This window comes from Copadichromis virginalis, linkage group LG7 (assembly GCF_057382275.1).
Source record: "Copadichromis virginalis isolate Kocher_CV1m ecotype Utaka linkage group LG7, C_Virginalis_male_GT1.1, whole genome shotgun sequence".
NCBI lineage: Eukaryota > Metazoa > Chordata > Actinopteri > Cichliformes > Cichlidae > Copadichromis > Copadichromis virginalis.
Window position 1 is genome coordinate 34,866,132 of NC_140624.1, and position 19,496 is coordinate 34,885,627.

General features: G+C 41.3%; 1 protein-coding gene across 4 annotated transcripts in view; it reads left to right on the forward strand.

Annotated features, from left to right (window-relative positions):
- The window catches only part of tjp2a (tight junction protein 2a (zona occludens 2)), a 44,481-nt gene that overhangs the window by 22,260 nt on the left and 2,725 nt on the right, over positions 1–19,496 (forward strand). For all 4 annotated transcript variants that reach the window (XM_085463178.1, XM_085463175.1, XM_085463177.1 and 1 more), the window contains 21 exons: positions 3,512–3,636; positions 3,786–3,888; positions 4,396–5,158; positions 6,454–6,557; positions 9,212–9,365; positions 10,623–10,734; positions 12,370–12,500; positions 12,603–12,687; positions 12,842–12,992; positions 13,135–13,243; positions 13,524–13,743; positions 14,002–14,186; positions 14,288–14,383; positions 14,494–14,573; positions 15,380–15,590; positions 16,105–16,205; positions 16,300–16,521; positions 16,643–16,732; positions 17,376–17,597; positions 18,088–18,165; positions 19,309–19,394. In XM_085463178.1, coding sequence (XP_085319304.1) covers positions 3,512–3,636; positions 3,786–3,888; positions 4,396–5,158; positions 6,454–6,557; positions 9,212–9,365; positions 10,623–10,734; positions 12,370–12,500; positions 12,603–12,687; positions 12,842–12,992; positions 13,135–13,243; positions 13,524–13,743; positions 14,002–14,186; positions 14,288–14,383; positions 14,494–14,573; positions 15,380–15,590; positions 16,105–16,205; positions 16,300–16,521; positions 16,643–16,732; positions 17,376–17,597; positions 18,088–18,165; positions 19,309–19,394 — 3,428 coding nt within the window. The remainder of the gene's footprint in view (positions 1–3,511; positions 3,637–3,785; positions 3,889–4,395; positions 5,159–6,453; positions 6,558–9,211; positions 9,366–10,622; positions 10,735–12,369; positions 12,501–12,602; positions 12,688–12,841; positions 12,993–13,134; positions 13,244–13,523; positions 13,744–14,001; positions 14,187–14,287; positions 14,384–14,493; positions 14,574–15,379; positions 15,591–16,104; positions 16,206–16,299; positions 16,522–16,642; positions 16,733–17,375; positions 17,598–18,087; positions 18,166–19,308; positions 19,395–19,496) is intronic.

A 19,496-nucleotide genomic window follows, 5' to 3' on the forward strand; every position in this document is an offset into this window, starting at 1 on the left:
GTATATTAATGACTAACCTCGTATTGTGGATGGATTATCTCAGTTGTTCTCCTGACTGAAGTTTGGTCCGTTTACAGCATCCTGCCATGCGATTGCATTTGTCTCTAACCATGAAGAACCTTCACGTTAACTTTTATAAGTGGAAAAGTGTTAGTGTTCGTCCTCCAGCTTCACTGTTTATGTTATGCTAACATAGCTGTGTCGCTAGCGATCACGTAGCACATCATTATATACTAGCTAGCCCAACTTCAGTAACCCTACAAACGTCACTGCTGTTTAGTTTCCTGTCTTCATTTATGTTGGAAGTGATAGCAGAGCTGTACGTTTGATTTTTTTCAGAAATCTCTCCGTCAGAACATGCTATATCATGCTTAGGTAACTAGCGAAACTAGCGAGCTAACTTCCGCTAGCTTCCTGCTAACTTCTAACTCCGTTAAATGTAATAACTTTTGTTTTCATGGATGCCTGGAAGTTAAACTTTATAGTTACACCTGGTAAAGCAGCAATGCTGATCGTTTTATTAAAGATGAAAGAATTTAGACAGTTTTTAACTCTAAGTGACGCTGCAGTGTTGTTTGACCTGAAGTATACGGAGTTTAGGACCCAGATTACTCCCAGATTTAAGAGCATCTTAGTCCGACAAATATGACAATAACAACGGCCGCTTGCATGTTCTGCAAAAAAAATGTGCTTTGTTGTGTATCTGACGGACAAACACCAAACCAGTTCCACATCACTGAAGTTGCACCATTTTTACAAACCAATTCTGGTTCATCTGTTTCACTCAACAATCGGCCATGTGCGTATGAAAACAAAGGCACTGCGCATGCGCGTTTTACTCCCATTCTATCGCGATATTTCATTTTCCTATCGTTGCCTAACATTATACCGGTATTACCGTGAACGGTATAATATGGCCCAGCCCTAATCCAGAGGTTCAGTTCAGCAACTGGAATTGGTGGAGGTGATCCTGATCACACAGTTAATCTTTAGTTGCTTGCGTTGTTTTCCATCTCTGTAGCATGCACTTAATAATGAAAAAGCAGGATTCGCATGTGTTTCATATGAGTGGGATGTCGTCAAACATTCCCAAACTGAATTCTGGATTTATTGCTTTGTTTTTACTCATCTGCCAGCCAGTCAATATGCATTTATCAAATCCAATTTAAATAAATATCTGTAAACGTCTTCAGACGGAGGCAAGATTTACAAGATGGCAAAGAGGAAAAAGGGGAGATTCATGGTTATAATGAAGGAGGACATGCAGTGGGTTGGTGTGACAGGAGGATGTTAGAGGTGGAGATGGAGCTACACCTAGAGGGAGCAGCTGGAAGAAGAAGAAAAGGCAGAACAGGCCACACACCGTTTATTAACTTGGTTTTGGGTAAAGATGGGTATAATATGGTTGATCTGATGCATCAGAAAATAAAGCATGTTCTGAGTATTTAAAGAGAGACAATTCACTTAAGAATACCCCCCCAAAAAGTTGTTACCAGCTCTACTTTCATCAACCTGATGGTGAAAAATAATCAGCCCATATCACATTGTAAATATTCCTTAATAATTATAAAATTGGTTTAAGATTTCTTATTTAGATTGGCATCTGCAGGAGCAGCTGGTGACTTTTTTTTTTTTTTTTTTTTTTTAATCAGGCTCCACAGATCTTCCCTCTTGCTTCAACCACTGGTGGAAACGATGCAAATCAGCAACAGGCTTTCTTCTTGTTTCAGTCAGGGGATTATTCCTGGTTTCATGTTACAAACTGCACGTGTTTTTGTTTTTTGAGTAGAAGAAATTCTGTGAGTTATGAAATCTGAGGAAAAATCAGACAATGTCGAGCGTTTTCATGTCAGGATGAAGGCAACCTTGAGAGAGTTGACATTTATGTGAGATCTGAAGGGTTGGGGTTAAAATTATTACATTATCATTTTTATATATGTAATAATTGTATTACACTTTATATTTTAACCTTTTCTTTTTCTTTTTTTAAGATATATTTTAGCCATAGTTTGTTGATGCAGCCCTCTATTCTCCCCCTCCACTGCTGCTCTTACTCTTACCCTTCCTCTATCTCGACAGCCATCTGCCAGAGAGTGTGTTGTTGGTTTTTTTTGTTGTTATTCATTTATTTATTTATTTCGTATTTTAAGTACAGATGGAAGGGAGGGGATAAAGAGAGAAAGGGTCAGCAAATCTGACCTAATCTCATCAGGGCAAGCTGGAGCAGTGGCAGGTAGAATCTGAGAAACCCAGAAACATGAAGAATTAAGCAGCCTTTAAAAACAGAGTATTTAAATTAAACTTTCTGTTAGTGCTCACATGTTAGATTGGCTTAAAATCTGACACTTGTTACTTATGAAACATCAATGTAGTATTTCAGAAAGCTACATAGTATTGAAGTACAGGTGCTCAGCCGCTGGATAGTCCTACATGCTCTCAGCAGGCAGAGCTGTAATCGCAGTCAGTCAAAATCCCTTTAATCACCATGTACAATACACATACAGCCATGATAATGCAGTGTGAGCTGAAACACACCGTTGGGATTATTGGACCTCACACACGCACGCAAAAGCTTAAAAACACAAGGGGACAATGAAGCGAGCCCTCATGATGTACCGTTGGAGGAAAAAAGTTTATGAATTCATTACCTGGATTTTTTCTTTTTTTATTCTTGAACTAAATCGCGAATAATGCCGCATAAAATCCAACTAAACTATTAATGTACAAATGGATACTTTTGATGTATTTATTGAGCATGCTGTCACACAGAGCAGGGGTTTAGGAATTCATAGAACCTCCTTTAGCAGAAACAAACTCCATCAGACATTTCCCTCAGCTGCTTATGAGATATAAACAACATCCAGGAAAAATTGTTGACCCTGCATCCAATAGAACATTTTCATTTCATCATACCACAGCATCTCAATTGGATTAAATTGGGTCTTTCCTGGTTTAAAACAGGCCTGTGGGGGTTGACTTTGGTCTTCATTTTATTAAGGCAGTAAGTCAGCGTTGCCTAATCAGTTTTTTTAAATGGTATTTTCCTGTTATTTCTGGCCATTGGATAAACAAGTATATTTTGTGCTTCAGTAAACTGATGCATGACAGTAAAAGTCCTGCCCTTCTGTAATGTTAGTGCAGTATAAACTGTGTTTTCATGTTAAATTATGTGTTTAAAAAGTAATATGTTCGAAAATGAGAACATATTAACCTCTTAAGGTTAATTGTGGTGCAAAGGCATCAGAAGCAGAGCACTACCAAACCTACTTCAGCGCTACCCCTCTGAATGTAAATAAAATAAATGGTATTAAGTATGTCTGTGCTGAGTTTGAAATTCTAGTGTCATGACAACTTTACACAAACACAGTTTATGGTCACGTGTAGATATTTCTGCAGGTGTTTTACTGTTAGCCTTGCTTAGGATTGTGCGAAAATCACAGCGTGCAATGTCCAGTTGTATAGAGAGTAGCTGGAGCGTTTTTGAGTTCACAAATCTTTCCTCTCTTTTCAGGATTCGAAGATGGGCTTTGGCATTGCTGTATCAGGAGGGCGGGATAACCCAAACGAGGACACTGGCGAGACGTCCATTGTGGTATCTGATGTCCTGCAGGGAGGGCCAGCTGATGGATTGTTGTTGTATGTACCATTTGTTATTTTATGGTTTTACTCCAAAGAAACAAACTCCAAAATAAATCTACTCACAAAACAGATGTAACAGCTTGATAAAATAAATAAAAATGTAATTGACTTCAGTTGGATTAACTTGTGTGTTTACTTTTGTTTAGTGAAAATGACAGAGTAGTGCAGGTGAACGCCATCCCCATGGATGGAGCCATCCACTCGTTCGCTGTCCAGACCCTCAGGAAGTGTGGCAAAGTAGCAAAAATTGTAAGTAAAGCACTGAGCAGCTCCTTCAGTGGGAGACTGCAGCACCCACGGTGTGGGACGGAGAGATTTCGCAGGTCTTTCCTCCCCACTGCTGTCAGACTCCATAATAAAGACTTTAACTGATCAAGCACACACATCCACACATGTGCAATAACACTAAGTGCAATACTTTTCTGGCATCGTTGTATTTTTACTCAGTTGTATACAGCATTTGTATTCTATTTTTATCTTATTGTATATTTTATTCTATTTTATTCTACTGTATATAGTATTTTATTCTATTCTGTACAGTTGTGTACTGTATTTATTCTTATTGTATTCTAATTTTTGCTTCATAACTTTTGCACTGTCCACTTCCTGCTGTGACAAAACAAATTTCCCACGTGTGGGACTAATAAAGGTTATCTTATCTTATCAATCTCTCTTTTAAAAAAGAATCTACTCTTCACATTAGGAATTAGGATTTTTCTTAACTGGATCTGTTTGTGCTTTTATGGAAAAATTCAGACAGTCAAGAGGCCCAGAAAGGTTCCAGTCAATGTGCTCAATCGTCAGCCATCACCTGACGACAGAGTCTTCAACAATGACTACAATGATGACTACAACTATGATCAAGACCGACGTAGCGTGTACAGCGCTAGGAGTGGCGGAGGCCGGGACCAAAGCCTGGAGAGGGAGCGAGGCGGCTACATGGACTCCGGCTACCACACACGTGATCGTGACTATGACCGGCGGGAACGTGGCAGGAGCACAGAGAGAGACCTCAGCCCGGACCGCCAGTACCGGCGAGATGGCAGCAGAGGCCGCACTTTGGATAGAGAGTACAGCCCAGATCGCCGCTATAAGAGCGAGCATGCGCTTGACCGTGACTACAGCCCAGACAGAAGGTACCGCAGTGACCGCACATTAGACCGAGATTACAGTCCTGATCGGCGTTTCCGCAGCGATCGAGCCCTCGACCACAGCCCCGACCGACGCTACCGAAGCGACCGAGCCCTGGACCGCAACGAGAGCCCCGATCTGCGCTACAGGCGTGACAGTCCAGGACGAGGCCGCGGCCGCGATCAAAGCTACGATCGAGGACTTGACCGCATCACAAATGAGCCGCGGAAATATGACGAGCCAATAAAGCGAAGTGCAAGCAGGGACCGCCTTGAACGCACACCGTCACCTGCTGCCGTGCCCCTCCCTCTGCCACGCCCTGCCCGGGATCTGGAGCCGCTGGAGAAACCTGTGAATGTGCTACTGCTGAAAAACCATCCCAACGAAGGTGAGACGCTAAAAGGCTGTCAGATAAACAAAACATGTGAATGGTTCTCTTCACCTTAAATGAAAAGGGTTACAGTCTCTGTGGGTGGCACGGAAAGCTAACCTTTACTAAAATTCAGGTTAAATCCTATTTTTATGTTAATGAATAAATAACAAAACAATCTATGTTGGAGGGTTGTGAACTTTTTCCCAATTCTGAACTAAGACGTAAGAAGAAGTTTGAGAATCACTCAGTTAGGTTCTTATCTGACATATAGAATGGTTTATTATTCAACATAGAAAGGTTAACCGCTTTCCTACCAGGTTATCTGGTGTCTTCCTCAGCTGATACCCTTCTACACAACCATTTGGCAAATCTCACAAAGGTAGCTGCCAATAGCACTTGTGCATCTGCAAGCCTATTGGAAACCTGACTCCTGCCCCAGCTCTTCCTTTTTCTGTTTCTATTTTAATTTCATATCTGTTGCCATTTATATCTGCTCTGTTCTGTAGTAGGGGGTTCCTTCATATGCACAGGGAAGGGCATGGTGATCCCAAAACAAGGGTTTAAGTGGTCCTGACTAGAGTTTTGTTACCCATTTCTAAGTATCTTTGATATCATAAAAAAGTAAATAAAACCTGTACAGCTATTTGGGAAAGAAACCCCCTCCTGCATTTAGCACAAAATAAGTGGTGTCTGCCACAAGAAAAACAATTGGCAACAAATTTGATAAATGTTAAGCAGAGGAAAGGATGCACTTTATTTGAAGGTTTTATTAAATGGATGCAAAATGGAAATGTCCTAATTGTACGTTTAATTGTTTACTCAAGCAATTCTAGCGAGAGAGAGAGAGTTAATGGAGGCACGGCCATGTCAGCATACATCACCACCAGCTGATTTCAGCATATCAGCAGATAAAATGGCTTGTACCATTCATCAGTTTGGCGCTTGCTGTTTACTGGCTTTATTTTTAAATTGAGGTGAATTTCTTCACTTGGCACAGAAATGCATAAAACAAAATGAACAGTTGGAAAAGTGATCACAGTGCTTATAGGTAAATTCTTATTTTAAACATCAGCCTAGTATATCAGTGCATCATTTATACAGATGTGTCCAGAGGCATTTTGGTCAGTGACCGTTAATAAACCCTTCAGAGGTCGAAAAGTGACCTGATTAATTTTTCCATTTGTTCGGTCATGCCAGGTTATCTAGACTGTGAATGTCAGATATAATTAAAGTGGAGTTGGGTAAAATAAGGTAAAATATTTGTTTGATTATTTATACATAAAATATATGTGTGATTTGTGTTTTTGCAGAATATGGCCTTCGTCTGGGCAGCCAGCTCTTCATCAAAGAGATGACCAGCACAGGACTTGCCAGCAAGGATGGAAACCTGCAGGAAGGGGACATTATTCTGAAGGTAGGGTGGTGTATATTCCTTATTTGTTATTTTTTGCTCATTAACCGTCCATTTCTGACAGTTCAAATGAATCCTTATTTATATTTTACTGGGCTTTCGCTCAGCATCATGGGTCACGCTTTGGATGAAACGATCCGGTCACACAGGGTTAAAGACACTGCGTAGCAACTACAGATCGCTAGGGGAAATGAGTATTTCCTGACCAGTTGTTGGCAGTCGATGTGAAATCGATGGCTACATCGCAGTCACGCAAGACTAATGACTAGTTTGTGACCCCATGGCCCAGCTGTCGCTTTGGAAAAATGAGTATTCCTCAGCTGGTTGCTAAAGCTTGCTGGTATTTCCTCAGTAAGATTGCAAAAAGCTGTATATACCTCTGCACTGAAACTTTCCAGTTGCCTTGTTCACTAGTAGGTTGCTGACAACACAGACACTCTGTAAAAGTTGTTGGTTTCAGTGATATGGTGCGAAATTTAGTTTGAAGGTGAGTATTCTCGATTTCTGGTTTGCATTACACTTTCTTAAGTTACAGCTCCGGAAGCAATCAAGAGCAGGCTGAGAAATAAATTATTTCCCTAGTGACCAGTGGTTGCCAGGAGTAGATGGGTCTCTGACCAAAGTCAGTGCTAGTATATTGTAACCTTGGTTTCTGCCGCTTCAGTTGCTTGGTTGTATTCCGTATCCAGGCACAGCTGACAAACAGCCTCTAATTTCTTTCTTTTATGTTAAAGTGCTGCAAAACCGTGCTGTAACACAGCTGTCATCTGTTTGCTTTCAGTCTCTTTTGTTTATGTCTTCCACTGAGAGAGAGTCAGAGCTGCAACATTGGGTAGCGGAAGTGTAACATCTTTTAGCAGAAAAGTACCATTGTGTAAAATAAGAAACGTGCGTTTAACAGAGTAGTATTTCGTACTAGAAAGGGCAGCAGCGATTAAACATTTAGTCGACAAGTCGCCCACATTCCTATCAGTACCTGGGAGAAGCAGCTGCCACACAGAGGCAGGGCAGAGTGGTCACTTTTACATTTGTCTCATATTAAACAAGATGAACAAGATTTCTGAAAGTTTCAAATAACAAAGGCGGCGTGTGTAAAGGTAATCTCAGTGAACCAACGCTCAGGATTCACACTGCTTTAAAAGCTCAGTTTTAAACTTTTTTTTTTCCCCTACTGTTTGCTCTGTATGATATCAGTGAGAGGGGGGTGTCCCAAGTGTGGTCAGGTTTGGCACAGAAGCACCAACAACCTGCTGTTTTTAAATGGTATTTGTGTGAATGGCAGTCGTCTTAAAATGAGGGTGGAAGAAGCTAAAAGGATGAACTTAGGGACTGCATTTCCATTTAACTTCAGCATTTAGTAAGCCACCATTGAATTTGAGCTATTTTATTCCATGGGGTATTTCTGAATTGTGTTTTAATGTTTTCAAAAAAATGTATTTTGTTTTTGCTCTTTGATTTATTTATGTTTTTTATTTTAGCTTCTGTCTTTTTTTTTTTTTTAATCTTTTATGTGGACTGTTGTAAATCAGTTTGATTTCTTTACCCTATTTAATTGAGCTCTAATTTTTTTTTTTTTTTTTTTTTTTTTTTTTTTTTTACCTTATTGCTTTGTTCTACTTTAGCTAGCCATTTTTGTTGTTGTGTTTTTGTTACTTTTTGGCTGCTTTTGTCTCCTCTGCCTCTTTTGACTTGTATCTTTACAGTGTAAAATAAATAAGGATTATTTTAAGCTTTAACAAAAATCTGGAGCTGGACATATGCCGAATAGGTTCAGTTTAAAGATCACCCATCTCAATGACATCATACAGAGTCAAGAACAGAAAAAAAGTATCTGAAACTGACTGTTTAAAGCAACCTGAAGCATGTGAGCTTTTGGCTCACGGAGATTAGTTATGTGCTTACCTGATTACCTGTTTACTTAGCCTGATAGAGCGAAGGACACTGTCTCCGCTGAACTCTGGACACGCACACACATACACTTACACTGATAAGCACACACTCATCCCCCCTCCCTTCCAAACGCCTTCGATGCTTGTTTCCTGAAGGGGCAGCACGGCGGGTCTGTGTGCCGCGCTGGAATGGTAGCGCTGTGCAGGGTGGCTGCTGTGTTCGCTTCGGATTACTCCTCAACCCCCACCCACCCCTGTGGCTTGTCATGTCTTCACAATGTTGTGCTGTGGACATTTATGTGCTTCTTGTGCAGAGGAGTTTTTTTGTTTCCTGTTCTCATGCTGTCCTACCATGGAAGCATAGCATGAGTAGGGGTCTCTTTTTTTCCTCTTGTACTTTCCCCAGTGCAGTGTACATTTCAATGTTTTTTTTCTGATTCTACCAATCTCTGACCTGTATCCCCATGTAATGTTTGTGCTATATGTGTAAGGTCGGGGGGGGGTCCTATTTCACTGCAGGGCAACCTGCATGTGACGAATAAAGCTTTGATTGATTGATTGATTGATTGATTGATTAAACCTTTGACCATGTGTAATATCAACATTTGTAGTTGTGATAGTAGATGTTTGTATATAACATTAGGAAAAGCATAATTCCTTTTTAAGTGTACAAAATATTTAAAAACTGTAAAACATTGCATGCTTTGTTTGTGTGATTCGTGAGTGAGAAGCGTCTGCACATCTCCTAATCCCCTCTGTCTCTGTCAGATTAATGGGACTGTGACAGAAAACCTGTCTCTCAGCGATGCCGGGAAGCTGATTGAGAAGTCCCGCGGGAAGCTACAGCTGGTGGTGCAGCGAGACAGGAAGAAGATCCTGGTCCGAATCCCGCCAATGGTCGACAGCGACTCGGAGCTCGACGGTGAGAGAAACTCGAAACTGAAAAGCAGCAGGTCCTATGCCGTGTAAAGGCACACCTGGCGAGTGGCCATCATCATCTCCATGATCATCATCATCTTCATCATTTTATATATATATCTAGAAATATAAACCTCATTGCATTATGAACTTCTAATGAATCAATTGTGGAAACCTTAATGCCATTAATGTTTCTGTACCTGTCAATCAAATTTGTTCTTAATTCTTAAAATAAAGGCTTTACTTACATCAACTTTTAGTTTTATTTAAATATTATTTCACATACACATATTCCACAAAGCACTACGAGCTAACCATATTCAGCACATCATCACCATCCCCTCCACCCTCTTATTGCCCACCCCTTTATACCTGTTTTTATTGTCACATGACCAGATGGCATGCTGTTATTGGTCGGGAAGGATAGAGATAAGTGGTGTGAGTGGATTGTTCACTGACCAAATGTTTGCCGGGAGGAGGGGGGGATAGCACGAAGACTTGTGACCCAGTTTGACTGGTTTGGGGTGTGTGTGTGTGCGCGTGTGCATGTGTGAAAGTGCTCATTCGCCTCTAGCGGCGTGATCTAATCCCCTATCATAATCCTGCTACTGGATATGACAGAATTTCATTATGTTAAGGTTCGCACCGCTGCAGCCTTCTGGTTTCTACCATCCAGCACCCTTCTTTGTAATTCTGTTTGAGGACAATAGGGACCGACTGACTGAAAAAATTAGGATTTTGAGGTCTGACAGGTACAAATCACCTTAAGTGCACATGTGTAATTTTACTTTGTAATGGTATTACTGTGCTTATTCCTCCCTGCCCTGGAGTATAACATAGTAGTGCAGTCTAGCTTCCACACCCTGAATGCTAACATTGAAACATCCTGTTGAGTTTTAGTGCTCCTCATCATCATTGTAACCCCAGAAACTGGTATTTGCATATCTAATTGGTGAGGCTACTCATCTGGGAACAGTGCTCTGACCTTCATTTGTCTGAGAGCTGTGTGCCCCCCCCCCCCCCCCCCCCCCCCCCCCGCTTTCATGACCCAGGGGCCATTTGAGCCGAGCAAAGGCCATGTTATGTAATTTACAAAACAAAGAAGCACCAAGGAGAGATGCAGCATTTTACTCTTTCTGATAAAGTTTATAGGCTTTACTACCTGAACACAGAGGACCCCACCCCCCACCCCCATAGCTGCTTGACTCTTGTGTGGTTTCACAGGAGTTGTGATATTTTTCATCATCCTTGTGTGTTTCAGATATCTCTGAGATCGAGTCGTACCGCTCCTATTCTCCACAGGATGACAGACGGGCCCACCACTCTGACCTCTCCTCCCATTCCTCCAATGAGAGACTTCGAGACAAGCCCAGGTACACTATCATTAAAGGCCAATTCTGGTATATTTCAAGCTGTAAAAGCTTTTAATGAGCTTTTCCTCTCAGCCTCAGGGCTCAGAGACTACATCTGTACGATGCTCTGAACCAGATGGCATGTAGCTGAGGTGTTTTGGGCATGTCTTATCAGGAGGGAGGAGACCCCAGAGCAGACCCGGGACATGCTGAGACTGTCTCTTTGCTTGCTTGGGAACTCCTTTGCGTCTTCCAGGCTTGGGAGAGGGAGGTCTGGGAATCTGCTTTCCTGTGAAATCAGAAAATGCGATTTCAGTTTTATTTTTATAGGGGGAAAAATAGAAAAAGAATACAACAATCAGATAATACTCTATGAACAAGCACTGGGTGATCATGGGAAGGAAATTTAACAGGAAAAGATTTCCGGCAGCATCGGCTCAGGGAGGGGCAGCCATCACCAGGAATGTGCAATTAGGAACCTAACACAAACTGTACCTATTTATTTGGCCGTTTGACCTTTTCAAGGATATTGGTGTCTATGACACCAATCCTAGTATGAATCCTAGCCCCTCCTTTATTGTTTGACCCTTTTTATTTTTCATGAAGTCGAGCACAGTGTTCATTCGGTTCACCAAGTTGAACTCAGTCACATTCCTATGATATCAGCTGATCTCAGTGCTAGCCCACATAAACTAATGGTTCAACCGATATCTTCCTGAACATCCTGTTTTTCAGTCTTGTAGAGAATCCTGTTTAACTTGCTTTAGCCTGCTACCGTTGCTGCATCTAAAAGCTGCAACCCCCATCCACCCGTGCTCCTTTTCGTGCTTATTCATGTCATATCTGCCATCCATGCGTGCTCTGTTTTGGACTAGTTGGTCTTGCAACTGCTGCTTTCCCCATCTCAGGATTTCCACTACACACGTGCATATGGAAGGACAGGAAAGTCTAAGAACAGAGCTGTACTCCCAAATCTTACTGCAGAAATAAAGTTCTTCTTTTACTTTCGTGGTCCTGACTGAGTTAGAAGATTTTGTGGCTCCACAGGTTATGCCAATTTGCACTACACACCTCTGCTCTAAAGATTTGTGGAAGATAAACTGAACTGGGTTGGGCAACGACTCCAAATCAACTGGAATTTTATATAGGTCATTTCAAATGTTTCTGAGTCTGACAAAAAGCAAACACACAAAGTTTAATCCTTGAAGAGCTGGGTCTGTATTGTTTTGGCAACTGCTTGTGACCTTGTGTCTCATTTTCATTCATAGGAAAGAATTATAATTAACATTTCCTCACAACAAAAGATTTGTCTGCCTGCTCTACAAACAAACAAACAAAAACCACAATCATCTAAAAAATGATTTTAAGTGTTGCTTTGTTTTGTGCTTTTCTTAATTCTAGATAACACAAAAGCATTGAGCTCTGCTTTGGTCAGTCATTTATTACGAATGAATTAAATACACCAGAAACAAATCAGGATAATGTAGGATTATGCTGATTTTATGCTTCATGAAGCTCAGGCAGCCCGTCACATCAAATATCGGAAAAACCACCATGTTATTAAACCAAACCGGAAAAGGAGTCATAATTATATCAACCGAATTAAATGTGTAAAATGCTTCTTTTAAACTTTCCAAAAATTTGGGATATTACTAGAGAGGAACCGCCTAGCAGGCTGGCAAAAATGGGTGCCATGCCGACCCCATTCAGAGGTGCCGACAGAGACGTTGACTATAAGGCTGCTTTGCACGCAGAGAGGGAGGAGCCACGCTCCGAGACACCACCAGGTAAACATGATTTCGCCCTGAATATACAAGACTGTAAAAAATAAATAAGTCAAATCAGACAGTTGAATTGAATACTGACTGTAAATGATTTTGTTTCTGCAGTACCAGCTGCCAGTGTCGCCCCAAAGGTTCACGCTCCCCCTAAAGTGCCACTAAAGCCAAGTGCAGAAGACCTGGAAATATACGGGTCAGTATTAGTTAGTTGTTGTTTGTTTGTTTGTTTGTTTTAATTGAGTTGCTCAAACTCAAATTTACTCAAAAACAAGAAGCCAGCTTGGTTGTCTCCGTCATAAATAGACTCTTCCTTTGTCAACTGTTGTTTCCATGTTTCCATAATGCAGGCCGAACACGGTGATGGTGCGTTTCCAGAAAGGTGACAGTGTGGGTCTGCGGCTGGCGGGAGGAAATGATGTCGGCATCTTTATCGCCGGTGTTCAGGAGGACAGTGCAGCAGAGCAGGAGGGTCTCCGGACAGGAGATCAGATCATGAGGGTACAGCATGTTTTAGTTCCACATTTAAACCCTGCACACACAAGAGTGCTGTGTCTGAAGTTGGAGAAAAAAGACAGAAGCTTCGTCTTTGAGACATATATCAGGCCAGATTTCTCATTTTATTTCCTATTGTGTGCTTCAGGTGAACAACAGAGACTTCAGAGGCATGGTGCGTGAAGATGCTGTTCTCTACCTCCTGGAGATTCCTAAAGGAGAGGAAGTTACCATTCTTGCACAGAGCAAGCCTGAAGGTACTGGACTGGATAAAGAACAGTTGCGCAAACAGTACTAATGCCAAAACCGTCCTGTGTTAAAGTATATCACATAGACACACACAGAATATGATAAAAAGTCTTAGTAGTCTTGTATGAAGAGCCAGTGGCTTGCTTGCTTTTCTATTTCCTGTAATTTATTTATTTTTATGATAATGGATGAATGAGGAAAAACAAGAGGCCCAAATTTGAGCCATGTGGGATGCCAAATAATGGTGGGGGGGTATTTTTAGCTTCTGTTTTCTTCTATTTTTGCCAGTGTATAAAGATGTCTTAGCATCTGGCAGAGGCGACTCCTTCTTCATTAGAACCCACTTTGAATATGAGAAGGAGGCCCCGCAGAGCCTTCCTTTCTCCAGGGGGGAGATCTTCAAAGTGACGGACACACTCTATGATGGCAAACTCGGCAACTGGCTGGCAATCCGTAGTGACAAAAACAACCAGCTGTTAGAAAAGGGAATCATCCCCAACAAGAGCAGGTATGCAATGATGATCATCTTTGTGCAGACAGCCTTTCTGCCCCCTGCTGGCTATCAGAACGTGATGGCTATGTTTTTTGTTGTTGTTTTTTTATTTTAAATATAAATATTTCAAGTTTTTAATTTTTTTTTTTGTATTAAGGATTTGGCTGGATATTTTATCATTTTACATGTTCTTTCGCTGGTAAGAAATCTGCATATCATCGTGTGAGCAGTCTAACTAGACAAAGTCATATATTTTCTTGTTTTCGATATCAGAGCAGAGCAAATGGCTAACGTCCAGAATGCTGCACGGGCTGCATCGGGCAATGACAGAGGAGACTTCTGGAGGATGAGGGGCCAAAGAGCTGCAAAGAAGAAAGATTTGCGCAAGAGTCGAGACGACCAGGGCAACGTTCCGGTTACACGCTTCCCCGCCTACGAGAGAGTGGTATTACGTGAAGGTATCCAGGAAACACTTTCACCCTGCAATTTTACCTGAGGCATTTTGCAGAGGTCCTCGCTGTGCCAGGACTTCTGAATTAATTCTTTTTGTTTCATTTAGCTGGTTTCAGGAGACCGGTGGTGATATTTGGGCCCATTTCTGACGTGGTTAACGAAAAACTGGCTACTGAACTTCCTGATCAGTTTGTCATTGCTAGTAAGTATCACGACCGCCTGTAAATAAACATTAGCACTAACAGAAAAAGATTTCTGTAGGCTTTCTTTACTCTGTTCTTGTTTGTGAGTGGTTTTTATCTCCTCTTTCAGAAACTGAGCCCAAGGATGCAGGAAGTGAGAAGTCCTCGGGGGTGGTGAGATTGAACTCTATTCGGCAAATCATTGAACAGGTATGGTATAATCATTAGAAGATAATGACGCTGTATGAACACTAGTGCAGTGGCTGTTATGGGAGTGCGCAACACCCATTTTATATTGTTACAATTTATTATTTCCCCTATTTTTTTATTTTTATGTCCCCTAAACACCATTAAACCAGAGTTGAATAATAGTGGCTCAAAAATATAAAGCTTCAGATATCAAGCCAAAGATCCCCAGCGTAATTTTGGGTGGATCCTTTTGGAGTTGCATCAAAACTCCAAAGGGATTTGTTGCATCAGAAGCATAAAAATCTGCCAACAGTGGAGCATCTAAGAAGAAAGAGTTAAAGAATAACTTGTGCAGCCATGTTTGTTGGAACCCATTTGAATTTTAGACTAAGTGATCTTTTTTATAAAAGATTTGACCTCATAGTTTCATCCACCTGTTTGAGGGCTAAGAATTAAAATAGGGTAGGGTTGTTAGTCTGTTCTGGTCAGCTAATCAAAATTTAATTTTAATTGAGATTTTGCTTTCCAGCTATTACCCTTTATTACCTTCCATAAAACAAGTCATCATAGAGCGCTTCTTTACATGCTTTAGTGCCGTTTTGTGCAGAATTTCAACTTCCTCTACATCAAAACAACCTTTATATCCCAAAGTCCATAGTAACCAAATAAACTGCTAAAAGAGACAATGTCATAGTTGAAATTCACCTGCAGAGTTTGAAGTGGCTCAGATGAACAGCTGTCGAGAGTGACTAACAGAGATTTCTGTGCAATTATTACTCATCATCCGACATATAACCATGTTTTTCTTTTTTATTATTCTCCTGCAGGACCGTCACGCTCTGCTGGACGTGACTCCCAAAGCTGTGGACACCCTGAATTACACTCAGTGGTACCCCATCGTCCTTTTCCTGAACCCTGACAGCAAACAAGGTCTGAAGACCATGAGAAACCGCCTCATACCCGGATCCAACCGCAGCGCACGCAAACTGTATGAGCAGGCCCTTAGGCTGAAAAAGAGCTGTTCACACCTTTTCACGGGTGAGTTTTATGTGATTTATGGCATGGTTGTCCGTAGTTAACTTGTGATTAATCAGATTTTTTTTTTTTAATCAACTGTAACTGCCCTTAACAGGATAGTTTTCATGTTTCTAATATTCTTACCAGCATGGGGCGGAAAATATACATACTTTATTCACATTTATGCTTATAATTATTGCAACAATCCAAATAATGACAACTACTACTGAGAAAACCCCCGGAGGTACTGCATGCTCATAAAATACACTGAATGTACGCAACAATTCGCTTCTTTCTCCATTTCTACTCACCATCCACAATGTAACTGAGGAAACCACTTCCAGACAACCCGATCTACAGGTCACAGAGCCCACATGCGTTAATCGCGTGTCAAAAAGCCAATAGAGGCGTTAAAAGGAATTTGCGTTGACGTGGTATTGTCATGTTAACTTTGACAGTACTAAGTATTATGAAATCTTTTTCTTCCTATATTTTTTTCTTTTAAGAATTTTTTGTTTTGTTTTTTGTCTGTTAGACACCATCGACTTGAACTCGGCCAATGACGCATGGTATGGCAGTGTGAAAGATTTAATTCGGGAGCAGCAAGACAAAGCTGTGTGGGTGTGCGAGGGCAAGGTGAGTGTCAGTGAACTTCTGCAGACCACTTGTTTTTGTGTGAATTTGACTGTTTCTTACACCCCTTCGCTTTGCTGTTACTTTCTCTCCTCAGGTGGATGGTTCAGAGGAGGACCTAGATCTCCAAGACGACCGCATGTCCTACCTGTCGGCAATGAGTGACTACCTCAGCATGGACAGCCGGATGACCAGCGACTACGATGACACAGCGGACGAGGGCGGGGCGTACACTGACAATGAGCTGGACGAGACACTGGATGAACCCCAGCCCGTGTCGGCCATCAGTCGATCATCAGAACCTGTACTGCCCGACGAGGTGGGCGTGTCTGCCGATAGACACTCTTCTTTTCCCCAACGTTGTTAATCCATCATCATCACTGTTAAAATATCTACTCCAACCCCTGTGACCCTTCTCTGTGTGCCGTGTGTTTGTGTAGCGGCCTCACCCTGAACCCCGTGTACGTATGAGAAGAGAGGTGAACAGAGAGCCAAGCCCTCCCCCTTCTTTCGTCCCTGAACCCCCAAAGGTGAGAACCTCTCCCTGTTTTCCTCCCGTCAGACATCACTGTCGCTACACTTTCTTGTGGTCTCTCAAGCTGCATCTCAATTTAAAGTCTTTAGACCTTTCAGTTCTTGGCAAGACTCGAAGTACCATCAGATCTGATTCAAACCAAGCTGGAAATGTCTGAGGGTAGAACTGTCTTCTTTGGACTTCATTTAGTGCCGGTGTCCATTTTCAGAACTTTTTCTTGATAAATAACAAAAACTCTAATCTAGATGAATAAAGTTGCCCTTCTATACATCAGTTAAGAGTGCATCCAATAAAGGAGGATCTATTTAAATTGCTTCATTTGGTACTTCCTCTGCAAGCCGCTTTGGAACCCACCTGCACCTTGTACTCCTCCTCTAATTGATGTTTCTTTCCACATATGCACATATGTACCTGCAAATATAAGGGACTGAAGATGAGGGGGAAAAACACCTTTTGTTGCCTAAACCAGCTGTGACTGAAATAAACTTTCTCACACTAAGCTGATAAAAATGTTCAAAACTCCTGCCTGCCTTATATTTGGAAGTGGCTCTTCCTTAAAAAACAACAAACCACATCCTGTAGTTGAGCAAATGATCACAAATGGTTCTTTTTTTTGTTTGTTTGTTTGTTTGTTTCAGGTTCGTGCTCAGACTCGAACTGACTCCACACGGAGCTACGAGTCACACTCCAGCAGCACCATCAGCAGCGACGCAGTGGGCGGAAACAAGCCGCCTCCCCCTCCCGTGAAGCCTGTGAAGCCCACTATCGCCCGCCAACCAGTGAACCAGTCGTCAGAAGATCAGAGTCCGGGGAAAGACGACGAAGTGGAGGACCCCGCCAACAAATCCTTCCTGGGCAAGGTTAGACTCATTTATTGATTTAAATGAATTAATTATTTTTTATTTTATTCTTATACCAACAAGGCAGCTATCTGGGGCAAAAAGTCAGACTTTTTTATGTTTCTTTCTTCCCTTGCTTTAGAAGATTTCACTCTGGTATTATATTAAACTTATTCCCTTCTCCTCCTTTTGTTTTTTGTTTTTTTGTTTTTTTACTTTCTCTGCATCTAATGTGAAATAGAAAATGGGTGACCAGGTAACTACAAATTTACCAACACGTGTTTCCAACCCTCCCTTCAAATCCACAACAGCTCGTCATGCATCACAAATGTTCCCATTAATAAATCTCATTATGTATTTGCGTATTTACAGACACTCTTGTCTGTAAATGTTTCATCTGACAATCACTTCCTTGTGAGTTACACCATGTGAGTGGACGTGTGGCATCTATGCTGTTTTGTTTTTGTTTTTTTAAATCAAAAATTGAAGTTTCACTTTTATTTTCTTCCAGATTAAAGCGTTTGAGAAGATGGACCATCTGGCAAGAGCTCAGAGGCTCCTGGAGCTACAGGAGGCAGAAAACGCTCGAGTCAGTAGTGCTGTCTTTCTTCATGGTACAGCTGTAAACTTCAGAGCAGGAACAGACACAGCAGGGAGCTTTCAGTTGACTTTTGGCAGTTGAATCCTGTCAGATTTATAGAAAGCTGCATTTAAAGTTCCTCTTACTTCCCCGTCTGTCCTAAAACAATCCTGACATTCCCATATCCAAGTCCAGTGTCTAAAAGCATTTTCTGATGTTCAGTCAGATCCATGAAATGTACATAAAGATGCCTGTGTCCAACATAAATTGGTTTGTGGACTCATTTTGAAGCCTTGAGCATTTTGTCTGTCACCATCTTGCTGTTTTGAAACTTTTTTTCTTTCTTTTTTTAATCCACTTAAGTCTTACCTGTGAATCATCACGTGTCTACACTTGGCAATCTTTGCAAAGAACAAGTTTTTAATTGTACCAATAGGCACTTTGTTCCTGTTTCTTGGGCTGAATTTACAAAAAATCCCAAAGATAAGAGTTTGATAGGAATCAAATAATTTTGCACCAACAAGATGATTCCTAAAAACCTGCCATTGGTCAGGATGAACCAAAAAATAAATGAGAAAACAGCATCTGTCATGTAAAGACATTTTGTTAAGAAATAGGAAAAGAATCCAGCAAAGACCTGAAACAGGACCTAAGAGATGCATCTGATCTTTCAGTTGATCAGCCTACTGTTCACTGAAGTTTCATCAATAATATTCTCAGTGGAAACAGTCACTTCCAAGCTCATCAGTATTGTACAAGCTCTGTATTTCCTTTGATGTTTGCATGTTTCAACATAATTTTTTTGTAAATTGTAATAGTCAGAATCTACCTTGCCTTGATTTACAAGGCAAGGTAGATTCTGACTATGTATTAATGTATAGATGTATTAATATTATTACAGTACCCCTCACAGTAGTTGAACTTTGGACTGCAGCGTCTGTCCTCCTACTATTTACTCTAAAAAAGCAGCACTCCAGATGGTTTAATGTTCACCGGGGTTTAAGAGTGTTGTTTTAAGGTAGAACTAAAAATCCTTCAACTAAAGAAAGATACACTTGCAGCCTGTCTGGGTATAGTAGGATATTTTATTTCTGTTCTTTACTTTTTTGTATTAGATCTGACATATCTGGGTCTGTCCCTCTCTTTATGCAGTTGGAAATCGCCCAGAAGCATCCAGATCTCTACGCTGTCCCAGTGAAGCTGCCAAAACCCAACCTCAGCCGTCCTCAGCCAATAGGGTGAGAGCAGAGCCTCATCTCTGACATCATAAAAAATGTTCTATTTTTATAAAGATGCAGGTTTATGACCCGTGGTGTGTGTGTGTGTTTGTGTGTGTCCAG